This window comes from Leucopleurus acutus, assembly GCF_964270905.1.
Source record: "Leucopleurus acutus genome assembly, chromosome: 20".
Classification (NCBI taxonomy): Eukaryota; Metazoa; Chordata; class Mammalia; order Artiodactyla; family Delphinidae; genus Leucopleurus; species Leucopleurus acutus.
The window spans coordinates 365,714-391,894 of NC_139162.1; the positions used below are offsets into that span (position 1 = coordinate 365,714).

Genomic DNA, 26,181 nt, shown 5'->3' on the forward strand with positions numbered 1-26,181 from the left:
TCATGGAACAAACCGGGTAGCCTTCCCTCTTTCCTGTCCCCTGAAATAGTTTGTCACACCGGGATCATGTGTCCCTTAAGGTTTGGTAAAATCTGGCTGCAAAATCATCTGTTCCTGGTGTCTTTTGTGGAGGCGAAACTTTTGGCTGCTGACTCAGTTTCTTGAATGGTTATTGGTTTAGTCAGGTTTTTTATTCTCTTGTTAGCTTTTATATATATTTCTAGAAAATTGTCCATTTCATCTAAGTTTGCAGATCTGTTGATGTATCATTTTCATGATATTCTATTGTGATTTAAAAAATTTGTCTACCTCATCTGTATTTTTCATCCCTTAAAATTGTTTTCATGCTAGTGTTAACTTTGCCTTTTTTTATGACTCATTCATTACTTAAAGACTTGTCTGTTTTATTAATTTTATCACATAACCAGCTTTTAATATTGTGTCCTTCCTGCTGTTTTGGGTTTTTTTAATAAATTTATTTATTTTATTATTTTTATCTTTGGCTGCATTGGGTCTTTGCTGCCGTGCATGGGCTTTTCTCTAGTTGCGGCGAGCGGGCTTCTCATTGAGGTGGCCTCTCCTGCTGCAGAGCACGGGCTCTAGGCAAACGGGCTGCAGTAGTTGTGGCTCGCGGGCTCTAGACTTCAGGCTCAGTAGTTGTGGTGCATGGGTTTAGCTGCTCTGTGGCATGTGGGATCCTCCCAGACCAGGGCTCGAACCCATGTCCCCTGCATTGGAGGCGGATTCTTAACCACTGCGCCACCAGAGAAACCCCCTCCCTGCTGTTTTTTTTTTTTTTAAATAAATTTATTTATTTTTGGCTGCGTTGGGTCTTCGTTGCTGCACATGGGTTTTTCTCTGGTTGTGGCGAGCCAGGGCTACTCTTCGTTGCGGTGCGCAGGCTTCTCATTGCGGTGGCTTCTCTTGTTGTGGAGCGTGGGCTCTAGGTGCGCGGGCTTCAGTAGTTGTGGCATACAGGCTCAGTAATTGTGGCTTGCGGGCTCTAGAGCGCAGGCTCAGTAGTTGTGGTGCATGGGTTTAGCTGCTCTGCGGCATGTGCGATCCTCCCGGACCAGGGCTCGAACCCATGTCCCCTGCATTGGCAGGCGGATTCTCAACTGCTGTGCCACCAGGGAAGCCCCTCCCTGCTGTTTTAAAAAAAATCTTCTATTTGTTTTTAGATTTTAACTTTATTATTTACCTTTTGTTTTCTTTGGGTTTACTATGTTGTTCCTTTTATAACTTCTTAAAGTGGTGGTTTAATTTATTGTTTTATAACTTGTGTTTTAAAACAGGCATATTTTAATAAATTTACCTCCAGATATCACTTTAGCCAACTTCCAAAAGTTTCAATGTGTAGTTCTTACACTGTCGGTCAGTTCTAAATAAATACTCAACCATTGTGCTATGATTTTCTCATAATTTGTAAGTTAGTTTTAAGTAAATTTTAAAAAATTTTAAACATTTAGGTGTTTGCCCATGAGTTTTTATTGTTGAATTCCAATGTTAATGTCATGTTTCACAAAGAATATGATTCACTTTATATGGAGTTTTTTCTACTAGTCAAGACTTCCTTTCAGAATTTGCTTGGAATTTGCAGACATTCCGCGCATCCTTGAAAACAACACATGTCCTTCAGTTTGGGACTGTAGGGTCTGTCTGTTAAATTGTGCTTATTCTCAAGTTTTCTGTATCCTGAATAGTTTTCTGTGTCTTTGGTTTATCAGTTTATTGTGGAGGTGGTTGTGATTTTGTCAGTTTCTCCTTATAATTCTGTCAGATTTGTCTTGTTGCAAGAAAGTTTGTAATTGTTAAAATACAGGCTTCTCTTGCTGGGTGTTTTTCCCTTTGTTATTATGTAATGTCTCTGTTAGGCTTTTTACCTTAGTTTCTGTTTTGTCTGCTATTAAAACCGGCTTTTTTTTTTTTTGGTATTTGTATGGTATGCCTTCTTAATTTTTTTTTTATTGGCTGCGTTGGATCTTTGTTGCTGCACGCAGGCTATCTGTAGTTGTGGAGAGCAGGGGCTACTCTTTGTTGCAGTGCGTGGGCTTCTTATTGCAGTGGCTTCTCTTGTTGAGGAGCATGGGCTCTAGGCGCGCGGGCTTCAGTAGTTTTGGTACATGGGCTCAGTAGTTGTGGCTCACGGGCTTAGTTGATCCACGGCATGTGGGATCACATGTCCTGTGCATTGGTAGGTGGATTCCCAACCACTGCGTCACCAGGGAAGTCCCTAATTTTTTGACATATTTATTTCTAATCTTTAAAAACGAGTTTTGTCAGAGTTAAATATAGGTATAGATTAAAGAGTCCTGGCAGCAACATGGATGGACCTGGAGATAATCATACTAAGCGAAGTAAGTCAGACAGAGAAAGACAAATACCATATGATATCACTTATGTGTGGAATCTAAACTATGACACAAATGAAACAGTGACAGACTCACAGACATAGAGAACAGACTTGTTGCTGGGGAGTGCAGGGGTGTGGACGGGGAGGAATGGAGTGGGAGTTTGGGATTAGCAGATGCAAACCATTATATATGGAATTGATAAACAACAAGGTCCCACTTATAGCACAGGGAACTATATTCAGTATCCTGTGATAAACCATATTGGAAAAGAATATGAAAAAGAATATATATATATGTATTACTGGGTCACTTTGCTGTACAGCAGAAATTAACACACATTGTAATTCAGCTATACTTGAATAAATTTTTTTTTTAAAGTTAGATTAAAGAGTCAGATACTTCTATGAAGTTTATTAAGAGAAATAGCCAGGGGCTTCCCTGGTGGAGCAGTGGTTAAGAATCTGCCTGCCAATGCAGGAGACATGGGTTCTAGCCCTGGTCTGGGACGATCCCACATGCCGCGGAGCAACTAAGCCCGTGCGCCACAACTACTGAGCCTGCGCTCTAGAGCCCACGAGCCACAACTACTGAGCCTGTGTGCCACAACTACTGAGCCTGAGCACCTAGAGCCCGTGCTCCCAACAAGAGAAGCCACTGCAATGAGAAGCCTGCTCACCACAACGAAGAGTAGCCCCCACTCGCCACAACTAGAGAAAGCCCGTGTGCAGCAACAAAGACCCAATGCAGCCAAAAATAAGATAAAATAAAAAAATTTATTTTTTAAAAGAAGAGAGAGAGAAATAGCCACTCCCCACCCATCCCTCCCACTTCACTTTCTTTCTGGAAGCAAGCATTTTCAACCCAACTGATTTTTCGATATTTCGCCCCGAATCTCCATATAACATTATTATTTTGGTATTAATTTTTCTGTTTTAGTTTTCTTTCCTTTACCAATACACATAGCTGCCCTTCCTGTGTTGGTTTTGAAAAATTGCTTTTTAGGGCTTCCCTGGTAGCGCAGTGGTTGAGAGTCCGCCTGCCGATGCAGGGGACATGGGTTCGTGCCCCGGTCCGGGAGGATCCCACATGCCGCGGAGCGGCTGGGCCCATGAGCCTGGCTGCGTCCAGGGCCTGTGCTCCGCGGCAGGAGGGGCCACAACAGTGAGAGGCCTGCATACCGCAAAAAAAAAAAACAACCACAAAAACCCCTGTTTTTTAAGGCTATCTAAACAGTATTCCGAGTTGATCATTAGGAATCGTTACTTTCTGTTTTCTCTGGAGTTTATAATTATCTTTGTTTTATCTTAGTTTTCCTTGTACATATCATGATTCACTGGAAACTCTACCAGTTGTCTAAATGTTCTCTTGTTCAGAATCAAGTATCCCAATGGTTGTATCTTTGGGAAATCTCTTCTAGAGCCTTCTGACCTGCTTCACTCTGACCCACTAGCTTGTTATGCCTCTAAGACTGCTGTCACCCTTGTATCTTCCTTCAGCGTCACCTGGAGACTGACGTCCTTTGCTCTGGCTTGTGCTGGCTTCTCCTTTCTATGCCCGAGATCATCCTCTTTCTTGGTTTACTCCTTTGTCTTGGTGGAAAACACCCTTTTGAAGCTTCTTACAAAAGGATGGGTGTGAGGTAGATTTTTCGACACCTTATTTAGCCCTCACATTTGATAGGTAGTTTGGGTATAGAAATCTAAGTTGGAAATTATTTTCCCTCAAATTGTTAAGAGTCACTCCATTGACTTCTAGCTTCCATTGTTGCGACTGAGATGTTAGAAACTTACAGTTTCTGACTCTTTGCATGGGAATCTGTGTTTTTCTTTCTGGAGGCCTGTAGTGCCTTTTCTTTGTTCCCTGTGTTCTGAAATTTTATAGCAGTGTATTTCATTGTGGGTCTAATTTTATTTCTGGGCTGGGCACATGGTGGGCTTTTTACTCTGGAAATTGATATCCTTCAGTACTAAGGGATTTTCTTGGATACTTAAAACCTTTTTTTTTATGAAAAATTTAAGACAGAAAAGCAGAATAGAATCTATCACCCAGATCTGTTACCAATAAATGGGCAATCTTGTTTCATCTGTAGCCTTCAAACTCACTTACCCACCCAGCATTCTGGATTATTTTGAAGCAAATCCCAGACGCTGATTTCTTCTACTTGGTTTATTTCACTGCAGATGTGTCCTCTTTATGTCCTTTTTCTTCTTAGAACTGCTATGTTTTAGATATTAGATCTCCTGTATTGTCTTCTGATTTTTTTCTCTTTTGTCCTATTTTGCGTATCTGTTTTGTTTTGTTTTTCCTCTCCTTTCTGAGAGATTTCTTCAAGTTTATCTGCAAGTTCTTTTACTGAGTGTTTCATTTCTGTCATCAGATATTCCTTTGTACAGCAGTCCATTCTTCTTCTAAAATTTTAATTTAATTAATTTATCTATTTAGGCTGTGTTGGGTCTTTGTTGCTGCACGCAGGCTTTCTCTGCTGGTGAGCGGGGGCTACTCTTCGTTGTGGTGTGCGGGCTTCTCACTGTGGTGGCTTCTCTTGTTGCAGAGCATGGGCTCTAGGCGTGCGGGCTGCAGTAGTTATGGCAGTTGGGCTCAGTAGTTGTGGCTTGTGGGCTCTGGAGTGCAGGAATTGTGGTGCACGGGCTTAGTTGCTCCACGGCACGTGGGATCTTCCCAGACCAGGGCTCGAACCCATGTCCACTGCATTGGCAGGCAGATTCTTAACCACTGCGCCACCAGGGAAGCCCCTAGCAGTCCATTCTTGTTTCACAGCTGCAGTGTTTTGTCTTACCTCTCTGAAGATACTAATAAAAGTGAAGACTGACAGTTTCTTTTCTGTAAATTTCTCCGTTTCCTTGAATTTGTTCTTTCTTTTTATTTGCGTTGGTTTCTGTTTTTTCTTTTCTTCTTTTTGGTTTCTGTTTTTTAAACTGAAGGCTTTCCAGTCCCCAGGGCAGTGGGTGGTGCCCTCAGTTCCTAGTCTCCAGCCAGATTCCCTGCCTCCCTCCAGTCCCAGTGTGGATTCTCACTCTGGACCATAGCTACGTCTCTGTTCTTCTACTTGAATCTCGTTGTCACGGTTTGCAGCACTGATGGCGGGGGGGGGGGTGATGCTCTGTGGCTCTCGTCCTTGTACTTACTGCTGTGCCACGACAATGTGCCAGCCGTGTCCGTGCCCTGTAGATGCCCCATGTCCTCATCACAGGACTTGTATTTTTTTTTTTTTTTTTTTTTTTTTTTTTTTTTGCGGTACGCGGGCCTCTCACTGTTGTGGCCTCTCCCGTTGCGGAGCACAGGCTCCGGACACGCAGGCTCAGCAGCCATGGCTCATGGGCCCAGCCACTCCGTGGCATGTGGGATCTTCCCGGACCGGGGCACGAACCCGCGTCCCCTGCATCTGCAGGCGGACCCTCAACCACTGCGCCACCAGGGAAGCCCAGGACTTGTATTTTTAATGACATTAATTGGATGTTTTCCTTAGTTAGCATTTTTCATTAAAAGTAATATAAGTTCACCTTTAAAATTTGGGAATTACCAAAACTTGAATGAGAGAAGTGAAAATCATTTATAATCTCACTACACAACAAAACCCACTGTTGGGAGATGTTTATATAGGACGTATGAAGTAGTCAGGACCGTTTAAGTCCATATGGACAATGTTTTTCCTAAACATAGGGTCGTGCTGTGGGGTGTTGTATAATTTGTTTAGATTTACTCTGTTGCATATTTCTGTTTTATGATAGTCTTTGGGATTGTAAGCTTGAGAATTAATTTGAGTCATAGTTGACTATTTTAATGTTTTCTTCTGATCCAGAGCAGATAAAATTCCCCCCTCCTTATACTCCACCTACCGCCAAGCCTGCTCCACTGTCGGAGAGAAGAAGCCAGAAGGTAAGGTCAGTGGGTCGCTTGGTCCCCAGACGTGCCCACATCTCACCTCCACTTCCCTGACCACGAGACGTGTCGGTGGCACCTTGGTCCATCTGGTCTGCTTCTGTCATGCTGGGTCTGGTCACAGCTGTGGCTTCAGAGACTGCCCAGCATCAGCCCTGGGACAGCTGTGACACCAGGAGGGCTGCCTGTGATGTCATTCCCTGAACACACATGCAGCACAAAATCCACTTGACCATTTCTCATCTTTGCGGCACGCGGGCCTCTCACTGCTGTGGCCTCTCCCGTTGCGGAGCACAGGCTCCGGACGCGCAGGCTCAGCGGCCATGGCTCACGGGCCCAGCCGCTCCGCGGCGTGTGGGATCTTCCCGGACCGGGGCACGAACCCGCGTCCCCCGCATCGGCAGGCGGACTCCCAACCACTGCGCCACCAGGGAAGCCCTGAATTCGAGCTTTAAAGTCAGGTGACCAGCCAGGCCCGAGGCCCGTGGTGCTTGTTCTGCACCGTGTCCTAGTAGGGGGTCTGCCTTGGCTCTTTGGCCGTTTGGACGGTTGGGGATCTTTCTGCTTCTAGGGGACAGTGATGTAGACCTGGGCCAGTGTGTGAAAGCGTGCATCATTGCTTGGAGCAGCTGGGCAGGCTGTCCGCACCCCATCGCCCCAGGAACGAGGCGCCATCCGGACAGGGCCTGGTCTGTCGGTGTTGAAATGGTGCAGCTGTTTGCTGGTCAATCCCTCTGATGCCTGCAGGGCCAGTTAGGCTGCATGAGCAACTGCAGCTCTGTTTTCTAATTCTGTCTGCCAGAACCCTCCTTGCACAATCTTCCACGGTTTCTGACAGCCAGGGAGACCCACACCTGTTTGGACCAGTATCGAAACATCTTGCAGACAGGATGCCAAGGGGGCCGTAGGGCTGTGTCCACCGTTGAGTGAGGCCTTGCCCTCCTTTCCTAACCCCATGGTCCTGCTTTTGGGGCTTCTAGAATGTTTCCTAATGCTGTATCTCATAGGGCTAATATTTTTTAGTAAACCTGCTAAATGTGTGTTGAGGACTGGTAATCACCTCTAATATACTGATTTTAACATCCTGTTGTAAAAAACAATATCACAATGTTACTTAAAAGTTTGAGAAACAGGGACTAAACCATCATCTGTACATAATTCTGCTCTCCCCGCCCAGCCTCCCTCCACATGCATTTGGTCTTTGTTCATTACATACCTGCTTTTTACACTTGTGGCGATAGTGTGTATAGAACCATGGTTTTTCTTAATCTTCCTTATGAATGTTTTAACTTTGATAGGACATTAACATCTGCCGTCCAGGGAGAGCGTTTCACTTCCCTCCTCATAGGGCCCCAGTCCTCTGTGTGCCCTCTGCAGGGAGAAGCCAGGGACAGCGTCAGTTCCGTGTGCTTCCTATCTGATCTAACCTGTTTAATTGTTAAAATTATCTCCTGTCTCTCAGATGCAGCCTCGCAGAGGGAGGTGGAGCCCAGCTGTAAGGAGGAGCCGCTGGGTCTGCTCACAACTGCCCTGCGAGAGCTCAGGGCCTCAGTGACAGATCCCACCCAGCGTGACGGTGAGGACAGGGCTGTGGGTCGGGCCGTCCGCAGTGGGTGCCCGTGGGTGCACAGGCCAGTCCTGACGTGCTCAGAGCTTGAGGCTGCTCTGTTGCCCATAGTGGCAGTGGTCAGTGCATTTTCCCTGCAGTTCAGCATCTGGTAGTGAACCTGACCACGGCCTGGTGGGTGTGGAGCGTGCCTCCTTTCTGACACTCAGGCTGTCCCAATGTCTGGGTAGAATATGGTTATTCTGCTACCTGGCGTCTCGGTGGGACAGGAGACATAGAGGAGGAAAGCTGCGTTGTCTCCTTCCTTTACTGCCTGGGTGGCTGTGCTCTTCAGCACTGGGCCTCTCCTTCTGGGACTGTTTCCTATGAGGGGCCTGGAGGACAGGCGTGAGCAGTTCAAAGCGCTCAGTGGCCATAGCGGTCCACAAGTAAAATGTTAGGTTCCGGTGTTTTTAGAGTTTTGCTATGCTAAATGCAGAAACTAAAATACATAAGGCATGTTTTACCTAGTAACTTCAGTAGATGTTTATTTATTATGAATTCATTTAATTCCTATGAGAGTCTCACGGAGGAAATACAGTTGACCCTTGAACAACACAGTTCGGTTTTTTTAAATTTATTTTTGGCTGCGCTGGGTCTTCGTTGCTGCCCGTGGGCTTTCTCTAGTTGTGGCGAGTGGGGGCTGCTCTTCGTTGCGGTGCACGGGCTTCTCATCGCGGTGACTTTGCTTGTTGCAGAGCACGGGCTCTAGGCACACGGGCTTCAGTAGTTGTGGCTCACGGGCTCTAGAGCGCAGGCTCAGCAGTTGTGGCGCACGGGGGCTTAGTTGCTCCGCGGCATGTGGGATCTTCCTGGACAGGGCTTGAACCCGTGTCCCCTGCATTGGCAGGCGGATTCTTAACCACTGCGCCACCAGGGAAGTCCGCAACACAGTTTTTAACTGTGTGGGTCCACTCAGTATATGCAGATTATTTTCGGTAAATATACTGGAAAATTTTTTGAGATAAATGACAATTGCAAAAATTTCAGATAAACCACATTGCCTAGAAATGTTGAGAAAATTAGGTATGTCGTGAATGCATAAAATACACGTAGATTCACATGACATGCAAAATACACGGAAGGCTGTGAGGAGTTAAGCTTCGGGTCAGAAGTTACGCACAGATTTTCACCTGTGGTGGAGGGTCGGCAGCCCCAGCTCTGCACTGTTAGCTCTGCCTCCACCGTGGTCGTCCTGAGGGCCCAGGATGTCCCCTCATGGTCAGCGTGACCCTTCCAAACTCTGCTCCTGCAGTACGTGGTTCTTGGGGAGGTCGAGGCCTGTGTGGGGCCCCAGCGCTGCCGCAAGATGGTCAGCCAGCCAGGCCTGTGAGTCCCTGTGCTGGCAGAGCTGCTGAGGCCGGGCCGGGCGGCCGCAGCGGGCGTCAGTGTGTGCAGAGGTGGCTGGCGGGCGAGGGGCGAGGGGCGCGGGGTATAGACACAGGGGCTGTGGTGACGTGAAGAGCTATGCCAGCCCCTTGGAGAAGCCTGGCCACCTGCACTGCAGAAAAGTGGTTCCGCTGCTGGCCGGGCGGGGACGAGAGCGGCCCCAGGGTCAGTTGAGAGTGTGGCCCCTGAGGTGGTGGGTGGCGCCCCTGCTTATGGCGCCGGTCCCTGCCTTGCAGCGTTGTTGGCTCAGATGGCAGTGATCTCTGAACAGCTCCGCTCCGCCCTGGGCCTCGGCGAGGATGACAGCGAGTTCGAGGGGGCCCCGGTTCAGCTCAGCGTCCGGGCCCCCAAGCTGCAGCCGTGGGAGCAGAGGGTGAGTGTGGGGCACCAGGGAGACCACATGTGAGTTGAGGGTTTCGGGCCGGTGCTGCCGTTTGCGTACAGACTCTGTGTTTGGGAGGAAGTTGTGGCAGAGGCTGCTCGTGGCCCTTTGTGGGCAGGTTTGCTGACCCTGCTCTCTGCTGAGAAGCTCCGTGATGACCCCTGGGGGCCCCTCCCAGGGTTTGGGGATTCCTGTGCTGAGGCCTTGCAGCCTCTTCTCCGGATGGGGGCTCGTTTTCCAGTCTCGTCAGCTCCACTGTGGCCCTGTACGTCCAGGGTGGAAACGCTGTGATGTGGGTTTGCGGCCCTGAGACCTCTCCTCTCTCAGGTCGTGGACCTCCTGCTGACGTCTTTCTGTCAGAACCTCATGGCGGCCTCCAGCGTTGCCCCACCAGACAGGTAGAGGCTAGGCGGTCTCACCGGGTGGTTTGGAGCTGTCCTGGGGTGGCCTGGGTGCTCGTGATGAGAGTGGCCGTCGTTCCTGGTCCACCTCTGAGCCTGGGGCCCTGGTCCTGCCCCCCGACTTCGTGCTGCGCTGGGGAAGGGCCTGGGTGGGGGGGGGGGCTGACTTATCCAGCAGGGGCGTGGCGACGGTCAGCGTCGCAACAGGAGACCCTCCTGGTTGGGGAACAGCCTGGTTCTTTCTTCAGTCTCTGGTGCCTGACTGCTCATCCACCAGGCTCCAGGCGGGCAGTGCAGGGCCAGGCCTGGCCGCTGCCACTGTTCTCTGTGGCTGTCCCCACAGGCAGGGCCCCTGGGCCGCCCACTTCGTGAGGACCCTGTGCAGACGCAGGCTCCTGCCGGCTCTGCTCAGCCGGCTCTGCCAACTGCTCCATCACCAGGTAGGGCTGCCACCTCCTCCAGCCCCCACAACGCTGAACCTCTTTTCTTTTTAAATATTTCTGTATTTATCTACGTATGTACGTATGTATGCATGTGGCTGCGCCCGGTCTTCATTGGGGCATCTGGGCTCTTAGTTGCGGCGTGTAGGCTCTTTAGTTGCGGCACATGGGCTCTTAGTTGTAGCACACAGAATCTTTAGTTGCGGCATGCGGGATCTTTAGTTGAAGCACGCGGGCTCTTAGTTGCGGCATGTGGGCTCTTACTTGCGGCATGTGGGATCTCGTTCCCTGACCAGGGATTGAACCCTGGCCCCCTGCATTGGGAGCGCGGAGTTTTTAGCCACTGGACTACCAGGGAAGTCCCTGAACCACTCTTCTTTCCTATTTTAGGGCCCGAGCCTGAGTGCCTCACATGTGGTGGGGTTGGCTGCCCTGGCCGTGCACCTCGGCGAGTCCAGGTCTGCCCTCCCGGAGGTGCATGTGGGCCCTCCCACCCCTGCCAGGGGCCTGCCCGTCCCCGAGCTCTTCGACATCCTCCTGCCCTGTAGGACCCAGGAGTCCTCAGCCCTGTGTCTGAAGTGAGTGTCCCTCTTGTCAAAAGTAACACACGTTCATCAGACAAAATTAGCACAGACACACATGCTCTACAGATGACCAGTCTTTACCGTGTTGGTCTGTACCCTTCCAGAACCTTGTCTTGGGTGTATTTATGTGTGTGTTGGTATCTTCAGTTAGAAAAGTGAGATCACCCTACTTTGCTACCTGCTTTTCAAGATGCTCACAGTGGGCTGCAGGTGCCCTTCTCCAGGTCAGGTGGCCGGCAGCTGGCTGGACCTGTCCCTCAGGTTAGGTTCCGGGGTCCCTGTGGTGAACAGCTTTCTCTGGGGGAGGTTTCTACACACACAGCTGTCCCATCCAGAGGGTTTTGAGACCATCGTCCAGTTACGTGCTCATCCACTCGCTGCACACTGCGTGCTAGGCCCCCTCCCGGGACCTGGTGAGTTGCAGGGAGCCCGTAGCCTGGGGTCGGCGGCTGTGAGAGATGGGCGGGGGTTGGGTGAGAGTGGCCATCCCATGGGCAGAGCCCTGGGGAGTCCACGTGTGACTCAGGCCCGAAGGGCTTCCTGTGGCTGCTGAGGTCAGGACGGAAGCCGGAGGCTCCGGTGGGAGATGTTGGGACCAGGGTCGCGGCTCACGGACTGAGCTGGCATTAGGAGAGACAGGGAGAGCTGAGCACAGGAACGCGGCCTGGGACCAGTGCCCGCCAGCTGTCCGCGCCATCCACAGCAGCACCACTGACAAGTCCGCACTGGGAGTCGGGCCCCTTCCTCGCCACAGTCCTGACTCTCTGGGCCTCATGGTCACCTCTGTTCTCGGCAGCCTCTCCCTCCCACACGTCACAGCCCGCCATGGGCAGGCAGAGGCTGAGTTGGAAACCGGACACGCTTCACTCTGGCTCTGAGGTTCTTTTAGGCGGGAACAGTGAATAATTTGCCATCATGCAGATGAACGAGAGCCTTACGCAATCACACGGGGAACACCCACCTTGCACCTCCTCACTTCATTCCCTTGGTTCTGACCGTGGCTCTTGACACGCTGGGAAAGCAAGCCCTTACGTGCAGAGCCTGCGTGTTCATGTGTTTTCTGAGTCTCTCGTCAACGTGGAAAGAGCTCAGGCCAGACGGCCTGACTGGGGGCTCTTCCCGAGGGCTCGGAGGAGCCGGCCTGGCTGGGCCTGAGGCTGAGCGCCGAGCGGCCGTCGGGCTGGGAGGCCCTCAGTTCACGTTGTGCAGTTCACGCTCTTCTTCCACCTGTTGTTTTGCGTGGATCCCATTTCTGTGTTATAATCTGTTTTCTATTTTCAGATTTTGTACAGCGGCAATTTCTTATTCTTTGTGTAAGTTTTCTTCCCAGTCACGTGACATCTCGTACAGCTGTTTGTCTCCAGGCCTTATAAAAAAGGTGAGTCTTGTGGGTTCCTTTTTCTGCTCTCCTGTAAGTTCCAGTCTTGTACGGGTTTCTGGCCTGAAGCCTGTGTCGCCTCCATCCCGGCACCGGCCTCGTTCGTAGCAGACTTGTCTCCTGGCGCCACCCTGCCGTCTGCTTGGGTTGAACACTGCCTTTTCCTTCCATCTGAGTTAAGAGGAGGGGCTGGCAGGTGACAGCTACAGATGTCCCTCCTTATTTATGAAGTAGGCAAGTTAGAAGATTGACGTTCATAGAAAGTGTGTCAGCATTTAAAGAAGCACCCTGCGCTTCCTCTGAAGACGGCCTGGGAAGCCGCACGTTAGAATCCTCAGCGTCAAAGGCGGCGGTGCCGTCACAGCGGGAACCAGTGTTGCTGCGCCTGCAGAGCTTTAGGGCACGTCTCCCATGAGGTTCGAGCCTGGTTCAGAGTTCCAGGCTCCGCGTCGGGCTCCTGGGCGCTGCTGGGAGCTCCACCGCGTCAGGAGCAGCCTGGGGTCCAGGTGCCCCTGTGCTCCCGGTCCCAGGTGCCGACATTTTAAAGTGTGGGATAGAGATCCGGAGGAGCGGCCCAGAAGAGGAAGTCCTCGCCCTGTGTCCCAAGCTCCCCGAGGTCCCCTCGAGCAGCCTGTGGCTCTGTCAGCATGAGGGTGGGGGTGCGATCTCCTAAGGCAAAGATGTGCGGCTCAGTGCATCACTGAGGGAGCATCTCCTGTAGCCAGTGAGCACACTTCTTAGAATGCCGGTGCCCGCGGGTCGCGCGTGACGGCCGTGCGCGGCTGCAGGGCGTGGCAGCTCAGAGATGTGTGGTCAGGGCTGGCTGCCCACCGAGACCAGGGGCTCCTCGCTGCCAGCCGGGCACAGCCAGGCCCCTGCGTGTTTCCTCAGTCTCACAGCACACACGCCACTGTCTTTTTTCAGTTCCAGTTCATGATGTTCAGATGGTTCTCAGAGGCCCGAGACCCTCCCTCTTGGGAAGACCCGGCCAGCTCTCCCTGGCGGCCCCTGTGCCTGCCCTCCGTGGACTGGCAGCGAGCCGCTCTCTGCCTGTGGAAGCAGAGGACCTTGCGGGAACTGCTGAAGCAGGAGGGACTCCATGTAGGTCCCACTGTCCCTTCCGCTGCTTTGCTCCTCCACGCTCTGGGCTCCGTGGGCGCAGGACATGGGCGGCGGGCCTGACCCGACAGAAATCACTCCTGGGATCGTCAGATTTGACACACGCCTGCCAGGCCGTGAGCTGGGGCCGGGCGTCTCCAAGCACAGTCACCGGAAGCTTGGCCGCTCAGACAACGTGCCCATGTGACTGTTTCTGCCACCTCTTCATAACTTTTCATTTATTTCTTGGATGTTTGCCTGCTTGTTCTGGTCTTTAGAGAAGAAGTTGTGTCGTTTTATTGTATATGTTTTTCAGCTCTTTTATTGTTAATAATCAGTCATGCGAGAGTAGGTCTGACCATCTGCCTGATGCCAGGAGCAACGAGGCAGGAGCAGCCGTGCCTCGATCACTGTCTACACACACGTCCCTGCTGGTGCCGCGCAGCCCCGGCGTTTACACACACTGCGTGTGCTGCATGCGTGTCCCTGAGACACGTTGTTACACACAGTGTGAGGTTTTTTTTGTTTTTGAATTCTGATGTCATTTATTGGCACAAAAATTATTCAAATACAACATGGTGTCTAGACACGGCTACACTTTATATTTTGTGCATTTAGTTTATATTTCTCTTGCTCCTAATTCCCAACATGTACTAGACCTTCCTTCTCTGTGTCAGCGGTGTGAGGTTTTGAGGTTAGTCTATGTTGACGCCTGGAGCTGTGACTGTTGGAAGCATGTTGTCACATCAAGTTTATCTTTTGGTCATTTGCACAGCTCAGTGAGCTAGAAAGTGATTGTTGTGCAGATGCTGCGGGCTGTCCAGGACCAGGCAGCAGCGTTGAGCACTGAGTTTAAATACCAGTTTGAACAGTTTTGGTCAGCTTCACGTTCAGAGTTAAATGACTGATTCTTCATCTGGGCTTGGTGCCAGCCTCCCAGTCTAACCCTGGGAGATGGCATAGGACGATATTTCTGACAGACACACAGGAGATCTCCAGCTAATATGAGATAGGGCAGCGTCACAGCCCCAACCTGTGGCTTCTGTGCTCTGTCCTTGCTGTGGTGGTCACGTGGTCCTTCTCTCTCAGTTGACTTACAGAGACTGGTTACAGCTGGAACTAGAAATTCAGCCTGAAGTTGATTCTCTTTCAGACACAGAAAGGTAAGTGTTGAAAGGATCTACCCTTTAAAATGTTAATACAGTTTTCTACACTGTCTTAAGTCTAAGTTTTGTCATTGTATCCTCAGTTTAATGTTCAGTTTAACATAAGTGTATGAGTACAATTTTATTCATTCTTTTATTTGAGAAACATTTATTGACCTACAGTTTGCCAGACACTTCTAGAATGTTCTAGAAGCTGGGGATGCAGTGTGAACAAGACAGATGGGGCACACGAGGCACATACAGGGCTTCCCACTTGCACTCTGCCCCAACGCCCCTAAGCCGTTCTTCACAGGAACTGTGCAGAACCGGGCCCTGTGTGAGCCTGGGGGCAGGCAGGGTGATAAATAAGGTGGATTAGAGGGCACTGAAGACACCAGATGGGGCTTTGGGAGCTGGTGCCGGCGGGCAAGGATCAGAGAAGGCTGCGCCTGGGGAGGGCCACAGTGGGGAAGCCCTGGAGGGTCTCAGCTGGTGTCGGCCAGCCAGGGAAGCAGAGGGGAGGGTGGGCAGCGCCTTGCTGAGTGCTGGCTTTGAGGCGCGGCACCAGGGGTGAGCGAATCAGAGTCTGAGACCCATGTGAGTCCCGGGGCTGGTGACTGAGACCGCCAAGACGTCAGTTGTGCTATCCTGGCCTCGAGCAGGTGCTGAGGGGCCGTGGGTTTGGGGGTGGGTCAGGGGGTGCAGAAGCCAGAGGTGGCTGTCCTCAAGCCACCGTACTTGGAGTGGTTAGAGACATCCCTGAACACGGGGGTGCTGTGTCGTGGTGTCAGAATCTGACGGAACAAGTAGAATAAGGAAGGACAGTGATGGGCAATGGGAGGGATGACCCGCTTCCTTTCCCAGCTCAGTGGGCGCTTCCACCTTTCAGGTTTGTGCGCGGCCTGCCTCCTGTGCGCTTCCTTCCTTGCCAGGAGGGAAAGAAGGAACTAGTTTTCTGGCCTGCGGCTCCATAGGACCCCTTCTTAACTCACCCTCAGGTCACTGTGTGTTGATGGTGTGGGTCCTGTTCAGGGCCTCCTTCCGTCTCCTGATTGCAGTTCCAAACAGGCTTTGGCGGCTCGCTCCCTGCCCCTCGTGGTCACATGGGGAGGTCCTGCTTGGGTCCTGTTATTCCTGCAGGAACAGACTGCAGTGTTGGTGGCTGTCTGTGCTGTGGTTTCAGCACCACGGAGCCTGGTCCATATGTGGATGCTTTGCTGGTGGACCTGGGACAGTGCAGGCACCCGCTCCACCCCCAGCTCAGCAGCTGTGGACCTGCATGCAGTCCCTGTCACCCCTGGCTGAAGCAGACCCTGGCCCGTGCCTCCCTCAGCACAGACCCTGGCATTTGCATTGCAGGCAGGACTTCCACCAGTGGGCCATCCACCAGCACTTCCTCCCCGCGCCCTCTGCCACCGGGGGCTGCGATGGAGACCTGGAAGTCGCCTGTGCCACGCTTGTCGACGTGCTCATGGACTTCTGCCAAAGGTTAGGAATGTTAGTGCCCCGAAGAGTCTGTCTTTTGATTTTGGTAGCTCTAAGAACGTTTTTATTTCTCTCAGTCCAGTTTGTGTTATACAGAGCACAGTTGAACATATCCTGATCGCAAGTTTGGGTTTTCGAGATAAAGGCAAGCTTCCGGAATCAGCTTTCTCTCTGTGCATAGATTTGCCAGTGGCAGTGACCTGGTCTTTCTGCTTTGTCTCCTGGTATCAGGGTTATTAGCAAATGTGATGAGAATAAAAGGTCAAGCAAGTGGTGGGCGCCAGTGTTGTCACCCACAGTGCAGGGAGCACTGGCGTGGACTGCCTGCCATGAAAGGCAGGCGTTCCTGGTACCAAATGGGCTGTACCAGGTGTGGCCTTCTGACGTGGCCTGTTTTTCTCATCGTCCTCGTGGTTGCTGTGTCGAGGTGGTACGTCGTGTTATCTCATTATGGTTTTTTTTGCGGTTTGCGGCCCTCTCACTGTTGTGGCCTCTCTCGTTGCGGAGCACAGGCTCCGGACGTGCAGGCTCAGCGGCCATGGCTCACGGGCCCAGCCGCTCCGCGGCATGTGGGATCTTCCCGGACCGGGACACGAACCCGTGTCCCCTGCATCGGCAGGCGGACTCTCAACCACTGCGCCACCAGGGAAGCCCCTCATTATGGTTTTGATTTGCTTTTCCCTGATGGCTTATGATGTTGAGCATCTTTTCACGTGCTGGTTGACCATTTGTGTTACCTTTTTTGGACAAATGTCTAATCAGATCCTTTGCCTACTTAAAATTGGGTTATTTGCTTATTGAGTCATAAGAGTTCTTTATATACTCTAGATACTTGGTCCTTACCAGATATATGAGTTGCAGATATTTTCTTTCATTCCATGAGTCATCGGTTCACTCCCTAGAAGGGGTACTTTGATGCACAAAAGTTTTAAATTTTGAAGAAGCCTTATTCATCTATTTTTAGATTTAGCTCTTATTTTTAGGCCTTTGATCCATTCTGCATTAATTTTTTATATGGTGTGAGGTAGGGATCTGGCCCCATTCTTCTGTATGTGGATATCCAGTTGTCCCCTTTTGTTGAAGAGACTGCCCTTTCCCTGTTGAATGGTCTTGGAACTCCTGTGGAAAGTCCATTAGCCATACATGTGAGAGTTCACTCCTGGACTCCTGATTCTATTCTACTTACCTATATGTCTATCCTTGTGCCAGGACCACACCATTTTGATTACTATAGCTTTGTAGTAAGTTTTAAAATTGGAAAATGTGGGGATTTCTTGGTGGTCCAGTGGTTAGGACTCTGCACTTTCACTGCTAAGGGCCTGGGTTCAATCCCTGGTCGGGTAACAAGTTCCAACGAGCCATGTGCCATGGCCAAAAATAAATAAATTTTAAAAATTGGAAAATGTGAAATCCTCCAACTTTGTCCTTTTTCAGGATTGTTTTTGGCTATTCTGGGTCCCTTGCACTTCCACCTGAATTTTAGAATCAACTTATCACTTTCTGCAAAATGAGATGAGATTCTGATAATGACGGCATTGTATCTGTAGATCAGTTTGGGTAGCATTGCCATCTTCCTATCCATGAACATGGGGTGGCTTTCCATTTATTAAGGTCATCTTTAATATTTTCAACAATATCTTATAGTTTTTAGCACACAACTCTTGCATCTCCCTGATTAAATTTATTAAGTATTTTATTCTTTTTAGCACCATAGGCTCATTGCTTTAATTTCACTTATTTGCTCTGATGGTTTTTTATTGTGAATTCTTTAGGATTTTCTATATGAAAGGTCTTGAAATCTGCCAGTAGAGATGGTTTAACTTTTTCTTTTCCAATCTGGATGCCTTATTTGTACTGATTTATTTATTTGCTGAATTGTCCTGGCCAGAACTTGACAGGGCAGTGTTGACTGGAAGTGGTATGAGCGGACAGTTGTCCTGGTCCTGATCTTAGGAGGACAGTTTTCATCATTAAGTACGGTGTGAACTGAGGGTTTTTCATAGATGCCCTTTGACAGGTTGAGGAAGGTCCCTTTTACTCCTAGTTTTTTTTTTTTTGTTTGTTTGTTTTTAAATCATGAAAGGGTATAGCATTTAATTTAATGCTTTATCTGTGTGGTTTTTGGTTTTTATTCTACTCATATGTTTATTGCATTAATTGATTCTTGCATGTTGAGCCAACCTTGCATTCTTGGGATAAATCCCACTTGGTCGTGGCATGTAATTGTTTTGATGTGTTGCTTGAGTTGGTTGCTGGCTTTTTGCTGTTGTTGGCACACCGTGAGTGTCCTGCAGTCTCCGGGTACGTCCTGGCCCTGTGACCACAGGCCACTCTGGAGGCAGGAGGAGAAGCAGGCAGCCCAGCACAGTTAGGAGACACTTAGGAGGCTTTCACTGTGTTTTCATTTCAGTTCAAGGAGTTATGATCACTCAGAGAATTCTGATTTGGTTCTTGGTGGCTGCACAGGAAATCGCGATATTTTTTCCAGATTGCAGGTGAGTTAGAAGATGTAAAACTCAAGTGTGTCCACTGCATTTAAGCCACGTGCTATTAAGATATTTATTATGAATATCCAGTGAGTCCTAAGGAACCTGACCAGAACGAAAGCTTGAGTCACATACACAATGGCTTAGACCAGAGAGGCCACGTGCTCTGTGAACTCACCTCACCGTGAACATCACAGGAACACGGAAACGAAAACTGTAATATGGGAAGCATCTCCAGGCTCTAGGACGTTTAAAATTTGAGAACAGGAAGTAAAGATACTGACTTTGGCAGCAGCGTGGCTGCTACTCCTGTTCTCTGCTTTGTAACTCCTGGTGCTGCGTTGGGAGGTCAGGCTCTGAGGATTGACATAAATAACCCTCCACCTGGCCGAGGATCAGGAGTTTGCAGATGTCGGAGGCTGGGAGACTCTCCCGTCTCCCGGGTCACTTGGCAGCAAGGCAGGAGCACTTTTAGGAGAGTGCAGAAACCGTGTTTCTCACGTTGAAGTGAAAGGGGCGTTTCTGTCAGCATCCTGCTCTCCCCAGATCTCTTGAGCGTGAACTCTGGGGTCAGAGTGCAGAGCAAGGCCCCATCCTGCATCCTCGTCCACAGTGTGCACTGGGGGTCTGTAACTTTGGAAGAGTACGTGCAATTCTGTATAATAGGATTCGGTGTTCCCGCTGTCACTCTTAAAAAAGTGCCTGACTTTAGAACATGTGGGGAATGAAAGAGAAATCATGGAGGATGTGGTCTGGAGCACTGGGAAAATGTACTTAAAAATGAGTAAAGCATCCCACAGAGAAAGGACCCGAGTCCCCCAAGCCGTCATCTTGACCTTTGTCCTCCACGTCCGTCATAACTGAACGTGGAAGAAGGTGACCTGTGAGGGCAGACACAGCGGGAGACGTGGGGTTGGGGTCACAGATGACGGGGTGATGATGAGACGGGTGCTGTGCATCTGGGGGGTGAGACAGCACACGTGTGCCTGCAGGCTGTGTCCGCGCCTCACTTGTGTGATTCACCCTCAGGCTGTGCACACCCCCCACCTGCACAGGGGAGCAGGTGATAAACGGGTGAAGTGTCAGCCATGGGGAGTCTGGGGAAGGGTGTTCTTTGCACTGTTCTTTCTTCATTTTTGCAAAATCCTGCAGTTGTTCAGTCATTTCCAAGTGAAAAGGCTAGTTGCACTCACTCCGCTGGCCCCACCTCGGGGCCCTGCTGGGAGTGAGAGGCCCCAGGGTTTCTGCCTCTGGCCGTGCTCTCTTCAGGAGATGGCTGCTGGCCTGGAGCAGGGCCCAGCGCGCCTCGGCCATGCTGCTCCCCGGGGCCACTTCCTCTTTGGAGTTTTCTGCAGACGCCTCCAGGCCCTGGCTCGAGGGTGGGACGTGGCCAGCCGCCTGCAGCGACAGCAGGAGCTGCTCATGTGCAAACGGTAACACGGCTGGTGCCCCAGGGTCTGTCTTCACTTTGGGGTCTCTTCCCACTAGTCGCTCGTCTCTGGCCCCCGCCCCAGCCTGGGACGGCATCTTCCCTGGGTCCCCTGGAGAGCAGGGTCTAGAGGTGTGAAAGCAACTGGGGGTGAAAGTTCTCCTCCTGGGCTTCAGAAACCCCTCAGTTCAAAGACCTCGTGTGGAATGTGCGCTCAGGGTCCTCACTGCATCACGGCTGAGCCGTGATGTCCTTCCCGGTCTCGTGAACTGGTTGGTTAACACGCTGCTCCCTGCCCTTGGCCATCGTGTAACATCACACCTGGTCTGGGGACACACAGTGAGTGTCCGTCGGCCCAGCAGGGCAACAGGCCGCAGACCAGGGCCAGTTCCGAGCGGGCTGGGAGGGTTGGCTGTGCTCCGAGCATAGCTCTCGGGGTCACTGTCCATGCCTTCCGCCTCCCAGCATCCTCCTCGGCCTGCCCCCCTCCGTGCTTGTCGGCAGCCCCCGCTTGGAGCAGCTGGCCGCCCCTGACTGCGATGACTTCTTCCACTTGGTCAACTCGGAGCTGGTAGGCGCAGGGCAAGTGAGCTGGGCTGTGGGGTTGAGGGGCTACGTGGGCACCTCAGGCTGGCTCTGTAAAACTCACCAGCGCATCCGTGGTCACGTGGAGCCAACGCCTCAGTGCATGTCCTGCCTGCCCACGCCGGGTCTCTGAGGGTAGGACGTGGCGCTCGGAGCTGCGGGTGAGCCCTTCACCTGGCTCGGCACCGGCCTGCGAGGCTAGCGACCGGGCAACCTCGTCCTCCGGAGCACAACTCCTTCACGGAACCTTCCCCAGGGTGACCAGCTTGGGCCCTGCATGTGCAGACCATCCTGCCCACCTTGCCTCCCCTCCGTCGGTTTCTTTTGGGGGCACGGAAGCCAGATGGTGCCCCAGCTCTTGTCAGGGGCTCCAAAGGGTGACATCCCTGTGACCTGCACGCGGTCAGGGTCAGGGAGGTGCCGTGCATAAGTGCTCCCCTGCAGGGAGCAGGCTTCTACACCAAAGATGGGTTCCCGCTTTTTAGAAATGCACACGTGACTAGAGCTTGACCTGAGGTTCTGTTCATTTGTGTGGAACTTTAAAAGGTAACTGGGGAAGCAGCAGAAATGAGATTTTCTTTAAGTTCGTTCTAAAGGCTGTTTCCCTTCGAGCCTTGAGAACGGCCTGTGAAGGCAGCCAGGGAGGACACGGCAGGGACGGCACCTGGCCCGCCCGCCTGGGCCCACGGGGTTTGCGCCACGGCTGGCGGGCACGGGGGTGGACGCGAAGCCACACGGAGCCAGCCCTCCGTGGACCGTGGCGGTACCATCCTGCCGCGTGTCCTTACGTGCTGGAGCCCCCAGCAGCTGCCCGCCCTGTCCTGCACGTGCTTCCTCACTGGCCTCTACCGTTGTGCAGAGAAACTTCTCCCACGACGGCGCCCTGACCCACGACATCACGGCCCACTTCTTCAGGGTAATTTCCTTTCCCTCTGCCCCTCCAGCGTCGCTGCTCACTCAGACCCCAGGGCTGGGCCCTTGGTGCGTGGCAGCTCCCGGGGCCCTGGTCCGCGTGCAAACCCTGCGTGCGGGCGTGTCTCCCCGCAGGGGCTCCTCAACGCCTGTTTACGAAGCAGAGACCCCTCCCTGGCAGCCGACCTGACCCTGACTGCCTGCCAGACCCAGTGCCCCTTGCTTCTGACCTCTGCTCTGGTAGGCTCCCCATCTTTTCAGGGGTGTTCCTGGACCTGGCGCAGCCGGGGTCCGCCCAGGGCTTCCTGGCAGCGTGATTCAGGGGAAGCTGCACCAGGAGCAGTTGGGACAGACCACAGGAGTTGGGGTGGGGCTCCTCGGGAGTCTCTGTGCCCGGAGCCGGTCACACTCCTACTTGCTCTGTGCTGACTGGAGCTGAGCGGGGACTGCTGCTCTGCTGGTCCGGCTGCTGCCCCAGCCCCTGCTGGCCCGGCCTTCTCGTGACGTTCCACGGGTGGGGCTCCCACGCGGGCTTTCTCACCCCTTCTCAGTTTTGTCGGGAGGGAGGACACAGCGCATTCCTTGCTGGCTCCCTGGGCGGCTGTGGCCTCTGGCTCACGGCTCTGCAGCTCAGCAGGGCCGTCCAAGGACCGGGCCATCCTCTGTCCACATCCTGCGTCCTCCGCGGATGAGGATGAGCACGCCTCACGGAGCTGCTTTGGGCCTTAAATGAGACGCTGTCCTTGCGGTTATGAAGCACTTGATGAGCGGGAGACAGGCTCTGGGGGTGTCGGCCTGCGGGCAGACGTTGCCCACGCAGATCGCCAGCATCGCCCGAGGCTTCCCGATCTTCTTGGTGAGGGGGGGGGACTGACCTGTCGGTGCCCGTTCTCTCCCATGAGCTGTGGTGGCCGCACCTGGAGCCCGAGCTTCACCGCTGCTGGAGGAGATGCTCCCAGAGCCCGCTGCCTGCAGAGCTGCGGAGGCTGCAGGAGGCCCGGCACTTTGCCGGGAGGTGAGTGCGGGCAGCGGGACCCACTCTGGGTTACGTGCATGGTGTCTCGGGAGCTGGAGGGGGCCCTGGGGAGGCTCTGTGAGGCCCACGTGTGGAAGGGGGAAGCAGAGCCGAGCGGACACGTTCCCGTCAGACTGGCATCCGGGGTCCACCTGCCCGTCTCCTCGCACATCCGAGTGGTGCTGTCCTCGGAGGTCACAGCAGGGATTGCTGGCCCCATCCAGCCTCCCTACATCTTCCTTTGTGACCCGTTTTTATCCGAGGCACCTGTGTCCCCCCCACAAAGGGTCAAGGATGCTTGAAATCTCAGAAAACGAAGAAACCAAGTCTGCCCACTGAGTCTAATTCTGCAAAGAGCAGAGAACTTTCTTAAATCACTGCATTATATTCCATTTTTAACTTTCGGCCCAGTTTTAACCTTCTGGAGAACCGTGAACATCACAGTGCAGTCGGAGTGGGGGCTGAGTAGAAGGCGGGTGCAGACTCTGGGGGGAGGACTCCTTGCAAAGCTGAGGCTGCTGGGACCGGGCGCCCCCTCCAGGCATACCGCTTCCTGTGTCCGGGGCAGAGGGGCATGTTGACAGCCAAGGGCCAGCCTGTGGAGGCCGGGGGTCGGGGGGGGGGGGTGCGCTTTGGGTTCTCGCTGTGACGGGCGGGGGGCTCTTGTGGTGACACACACCTCCGTCTGCGGCAGCGTCCTCTCCCCCCTTGCGGCACCCCCCACACCTGGCCCGGCCTGGCTCTGCGCGGCTGCCCTGCACTTTATGATTCGACGGGCCGGGAAGGAGAGCATCCGGCGGGAGCTGGGGCAGCTGGACGGCCAAGGAGAGGAGGTAAGAGTGACATCCTTTCCCTGCGTGTCCTTTCCCAGCAGCCTCACTGGTTCTCAGGGTTCCAACCACACTGTGCTTTTCAAGGACAGACAAGAGTTTGGGGTGCTTGTAACTTTATTTGGAAGCAAAAACTTACTGGGTTTGTAGGTTTAGTAAGACTTAGGTTCTCAGGTTTGTTGATAAAAAGGGTACTTTACATTTCATTCTCAAGTGCTTTTATTCGGCCTGTTTATCAACGCAACCCCCGGGGCTGGGGGGTCAGGGCTGGCTGTCAGCTGTCCAGCGGGACCTTCCTTCTCATAGCCTCCAGGCACCCGCACCCCAGTTAGCTGCTGGCAAAGACCAAGGGTGGACAGAGGGCTGCTCGGATGGCAGGCTGGTGGCCCCACTGGGAGCTGTGGGACCCCCCAGGGCCCCCTACCCAGAGCTGTGGCGTGCTCCCCTGTGTCTCCCCCAGCTGAACCCCTGGTTCTGTGAAAGCCAGGGTCCCGCAGTAGCTCAGGCCATACCCACCTGCCTGAGAACAGCTGCTGAGCTGAGTTTTTGGTGATTATAATTTAAAGGAAGAAGCTACCAGGGAGAGTCTATTTTAAGAGTTTTCAGGTTGTTTTTGCTGGAAGGATTTTAGCGGCTCCAGAGCCTCCAGGCCACTGTCACCTCCTCACGCTCTGGCCTGGGGGATCAGCAGAGACAGGTCCCCAAGCAGTAATAGTTTATAACCCATTAAATTTTCTCTTTAAGAGTGACTGGAAAATTTTCTTTCTCTGGAGATCCACTTAAGAGAGATTTATAACCCAGGCCTGTAAATTGTTCAGTTAACGAGGAATGTGTTCTTTCCCCATTTAGAATTACTTTAAGGGAACGGAGCACAGGTAGTTTTATGTTGTCAGTGGACCTGTTTTTATTTGCAGCTGTTGGTTTTCCTGTTTTTTTTTTCCTTGATGGGCCTGCTCTCTTCACATCTGACCCCACAGGTAGGTCAGACCCTCTGCCGCCGTGGGCAGGGCAGCGAGCAGCTGGTACGACCCCCCAGGGCACTTGAAACCATGGGTCTCCCCGTCTCCCCCGAGACCTCCTGAGTTAGGGTCTCATGGTGGGGGTGGGGGTGGGTGCACCTGGGACCCTTGTGTCGAAGGCTTTCTCAGGAGAGAAAACCCCAGGCTGTTGGCCTGCCTCTTGGTGTCTTATGTCCAGAGGCCCCAGGTGGACACCTCTTCCTTGCGCACTTGTCAGCTTAGGGTCCTTCTCCTCCTCCTCCTGTGGGTAACAGGCCGCTGGCTCCCTGAAGCCTCTGGACGTCTGTGCCGAGGTCCTGGGGTGTCTGCAGAGGAAGAGGATTTCCTGGCTGCCGCTCTTTCAGTTGACGGAGACGGGTGAGAAATCCGGAGACCGACTGGCCGACCTGTGTCTGTCCTGGTTCCCAGCCCTCTGCCGGGAGCACAGGGGGCGGCAGGGTCAGACTGCGGCCCCGTTCTTTAGTCCTTCTCTTCAGAAGCAACTTTCAGATGGTTAAACATGAGCCTCTCCTTGGGGCTCACTTTGAAAACTCAGTTTTGCAAGTTTCTGTTCTTGGTAAGTATGCAGACTCATTTAAGCAAAATAATTTAGTGGAGTATCGAGGATCCCAGGGACCCCGGCCCCCAAGCTCTACTCTGCAGCATGAGGACATCACCCCTGCGTCACCAGGCACACGACGCCCGTGAAGACCCTGACCCTGCAGGGAGGCACCTGCGTTGCTGACGGAGCCCCTCTGTGTTGCAGATGCTGGCCTGGGGCGCACCCTCCTCCGCCTGGCCCCCGACCACCAGGTCAGGCTGCTGCCGGTCGCCTTCTACAGGTAACCCCCGGGGCCTGCTGGTCAGGGGAGGGGCGGCGGGGCTCCCTTGAGATGGGAAAGGCTGCTCCTCTGCTGCCTGCACCGGCCTCAGTGAGGTCAGTGAGGGCCGGGTCACCTGACATCCGTCTCTGCTTTCAGCCTCCTGTCCTACTTTGACAAGGATGCCCTCCTCCAGGAAGACGCCTTCCTGCACGTTGCTGTTAACATGTACCTGAAGCTCGTGGGCCTCTTCGTGGCTGGGGAGACTGGTGCGGTTTGGACTCTGGCCCACAGTGGGGACCTCCAGGCCCAGGCAGGTGCAGGGCCAGGCCTGTCTCCAGACGGACCCGGGCGGCCAGCTCTTGGGGGCCTGTGCAGCCCCTCCTGGCGCAGCGTGCAGCTGTGGGCACCCTGACCGCGGCTCTGTCTTCTCTCCAGGGCGACCCCGTAAGCCTGATTACAAACGCTCGTCTTTTTCTGCTGCAGTCGATACCTCGGTGCCCGAAAAGGAGCTTCTCAGACGTGGCAGAGGTAATGCCCAGATGCTCGCCTTGCTGTCTGTCTTTAAGTCCCCATCACTGTTCACTGTGAGGGTGCTGAACGCCTTCGGGAAAACGAACATGCAGCGTCCAGCACTTGGCATCTCCCCGGGCCCTGGGTGTTTGGGGGCCATGGGCAGCAGCACGGGCCCAGCACACGGGCTTTCTTGCAGCTGCTGGGTGCGAGTGCGGACTGTGACCCGGAAGTGCGTGCCGCCCTCCTCAGCAGGCAGCAGGCCATGCTGGACCCTGACCTCTACCAGGAGCCCCGACTCTTCTGACAGGATCTGTGCAGGGCACAGCCCAACTCCTCGGTAAATAATTTATTACAAGCGTTAACGTGGAGCTCTCCGTTGCCCTGAAAAGTGGGTTACAAACCTCGACTGCATTAGCGGGGAAGAGGA

The 26,181-nt window shown here is 52.8% G+C and overlaps 1 protein-coding gene across 1 annotated transcript in view; it reads left to right on the forward strand.

Moving 5' to 3' along the window:
• Nucleotides 1–26,059, forward strand: part of FANCA (FA complementation group A) — a gene marked incomplete at its 5' end in the record, with an annotated part of 49,833 nt that extends 23,774 nt beyond the window's left edge. Inside the window, 23 exons of the mRNA XM_082863010.1 lie at nucleotides 6,175–6,251; nucleotides 7,717–7,830; nucleotides 9,486–9,622; nucleotides 9,959–10,029; nucleotides 10,376–10,472; nucleotides 10,863–11,050; nucleotides 12,338–12,434; nucleotides 13,359–13,535; nucleotides 14,622–14,695; nucleotides 16,037–16,165; nucleotides 18,573–18,657; nucleotides 19,918–20,081; nucleotides 20,543–20,648; nucleotides 21,522–21,578; nucleotides 21,710–21,814; nucleotides 22,477–22,589; nucleotides 23,284–23,422; nucleotides 24,334–24,396; nucleotides 24,693–24,795; nucleotides 25,184–25,259; nucleotides 25,398–25,551; nucleotides 25,677–25,769; nucleotides 25,951–26,059. Of these exons, the coding sequence (XP_082719136.1) occupies nucleotides 6,175–6,251; nucleotides 7,717–7,830; nucleotides 9,486–9,622; nucleotides 9,959–10,029; nucleotides 10,376–10,472; nucleotides 10,863–11,050; nucleotides 12,338–12,434; nucleotides 13,359–13,535; nucleotides 14,622–14,695; nucleotides 16,037–16,165; nucleotides 18,573–18,657; nucleotides 19,918–20,081; nucleotides 20,543–20,648; nucleotides 21,522–21,578; nucleotides 21,710–21,814; nucleotides 22,477–22,589; nucleotides 23,284–23,422; nucleotides 24,334–24,396; nucleotides 24,693–24,795; nucleotides 25,184–25,259; nucleotides 25,398–25,551; nucleotides 25,677–25,769; nucleotides 25,951–26,058 (2,527 nt within the window). The 3' untranslated portion in view covers nucleotide 26,059. The remainder of the gene's footprint in view (nucleotides 1–6,174; nucleotides 6,252–7,716; nucleotides 7,831–9,485; nucleotides 9,623–9,958; nucleotides 10,030–10,375; nucleotides 10,473–10,862; nucleotides 11,051–12,337; nucleotides 12,435–13,358; nucleotides 13,536–14,621; nucleotides 14,696–16,036; nucleotides 16,166–18,572; nucleotides 18,658–19,917; nucleotides 20,082–20,542; nucleotides 20,649–21,521; nucleotides 21,579–21,709; nucleotides 21,815–22,476; nucleotides 22,590–23,283; nucleotides 23,423–24,333; nucleotides 24,397–24,692; nucleotides 24,796–25,183; nucleotides 25,260–25,397; nucleotides 25,552–25,676; nucleotides 25,770–25,950) is intronic.
• Nucleotides 26,060–26,181: the final 122 nt, after the last annotated feature.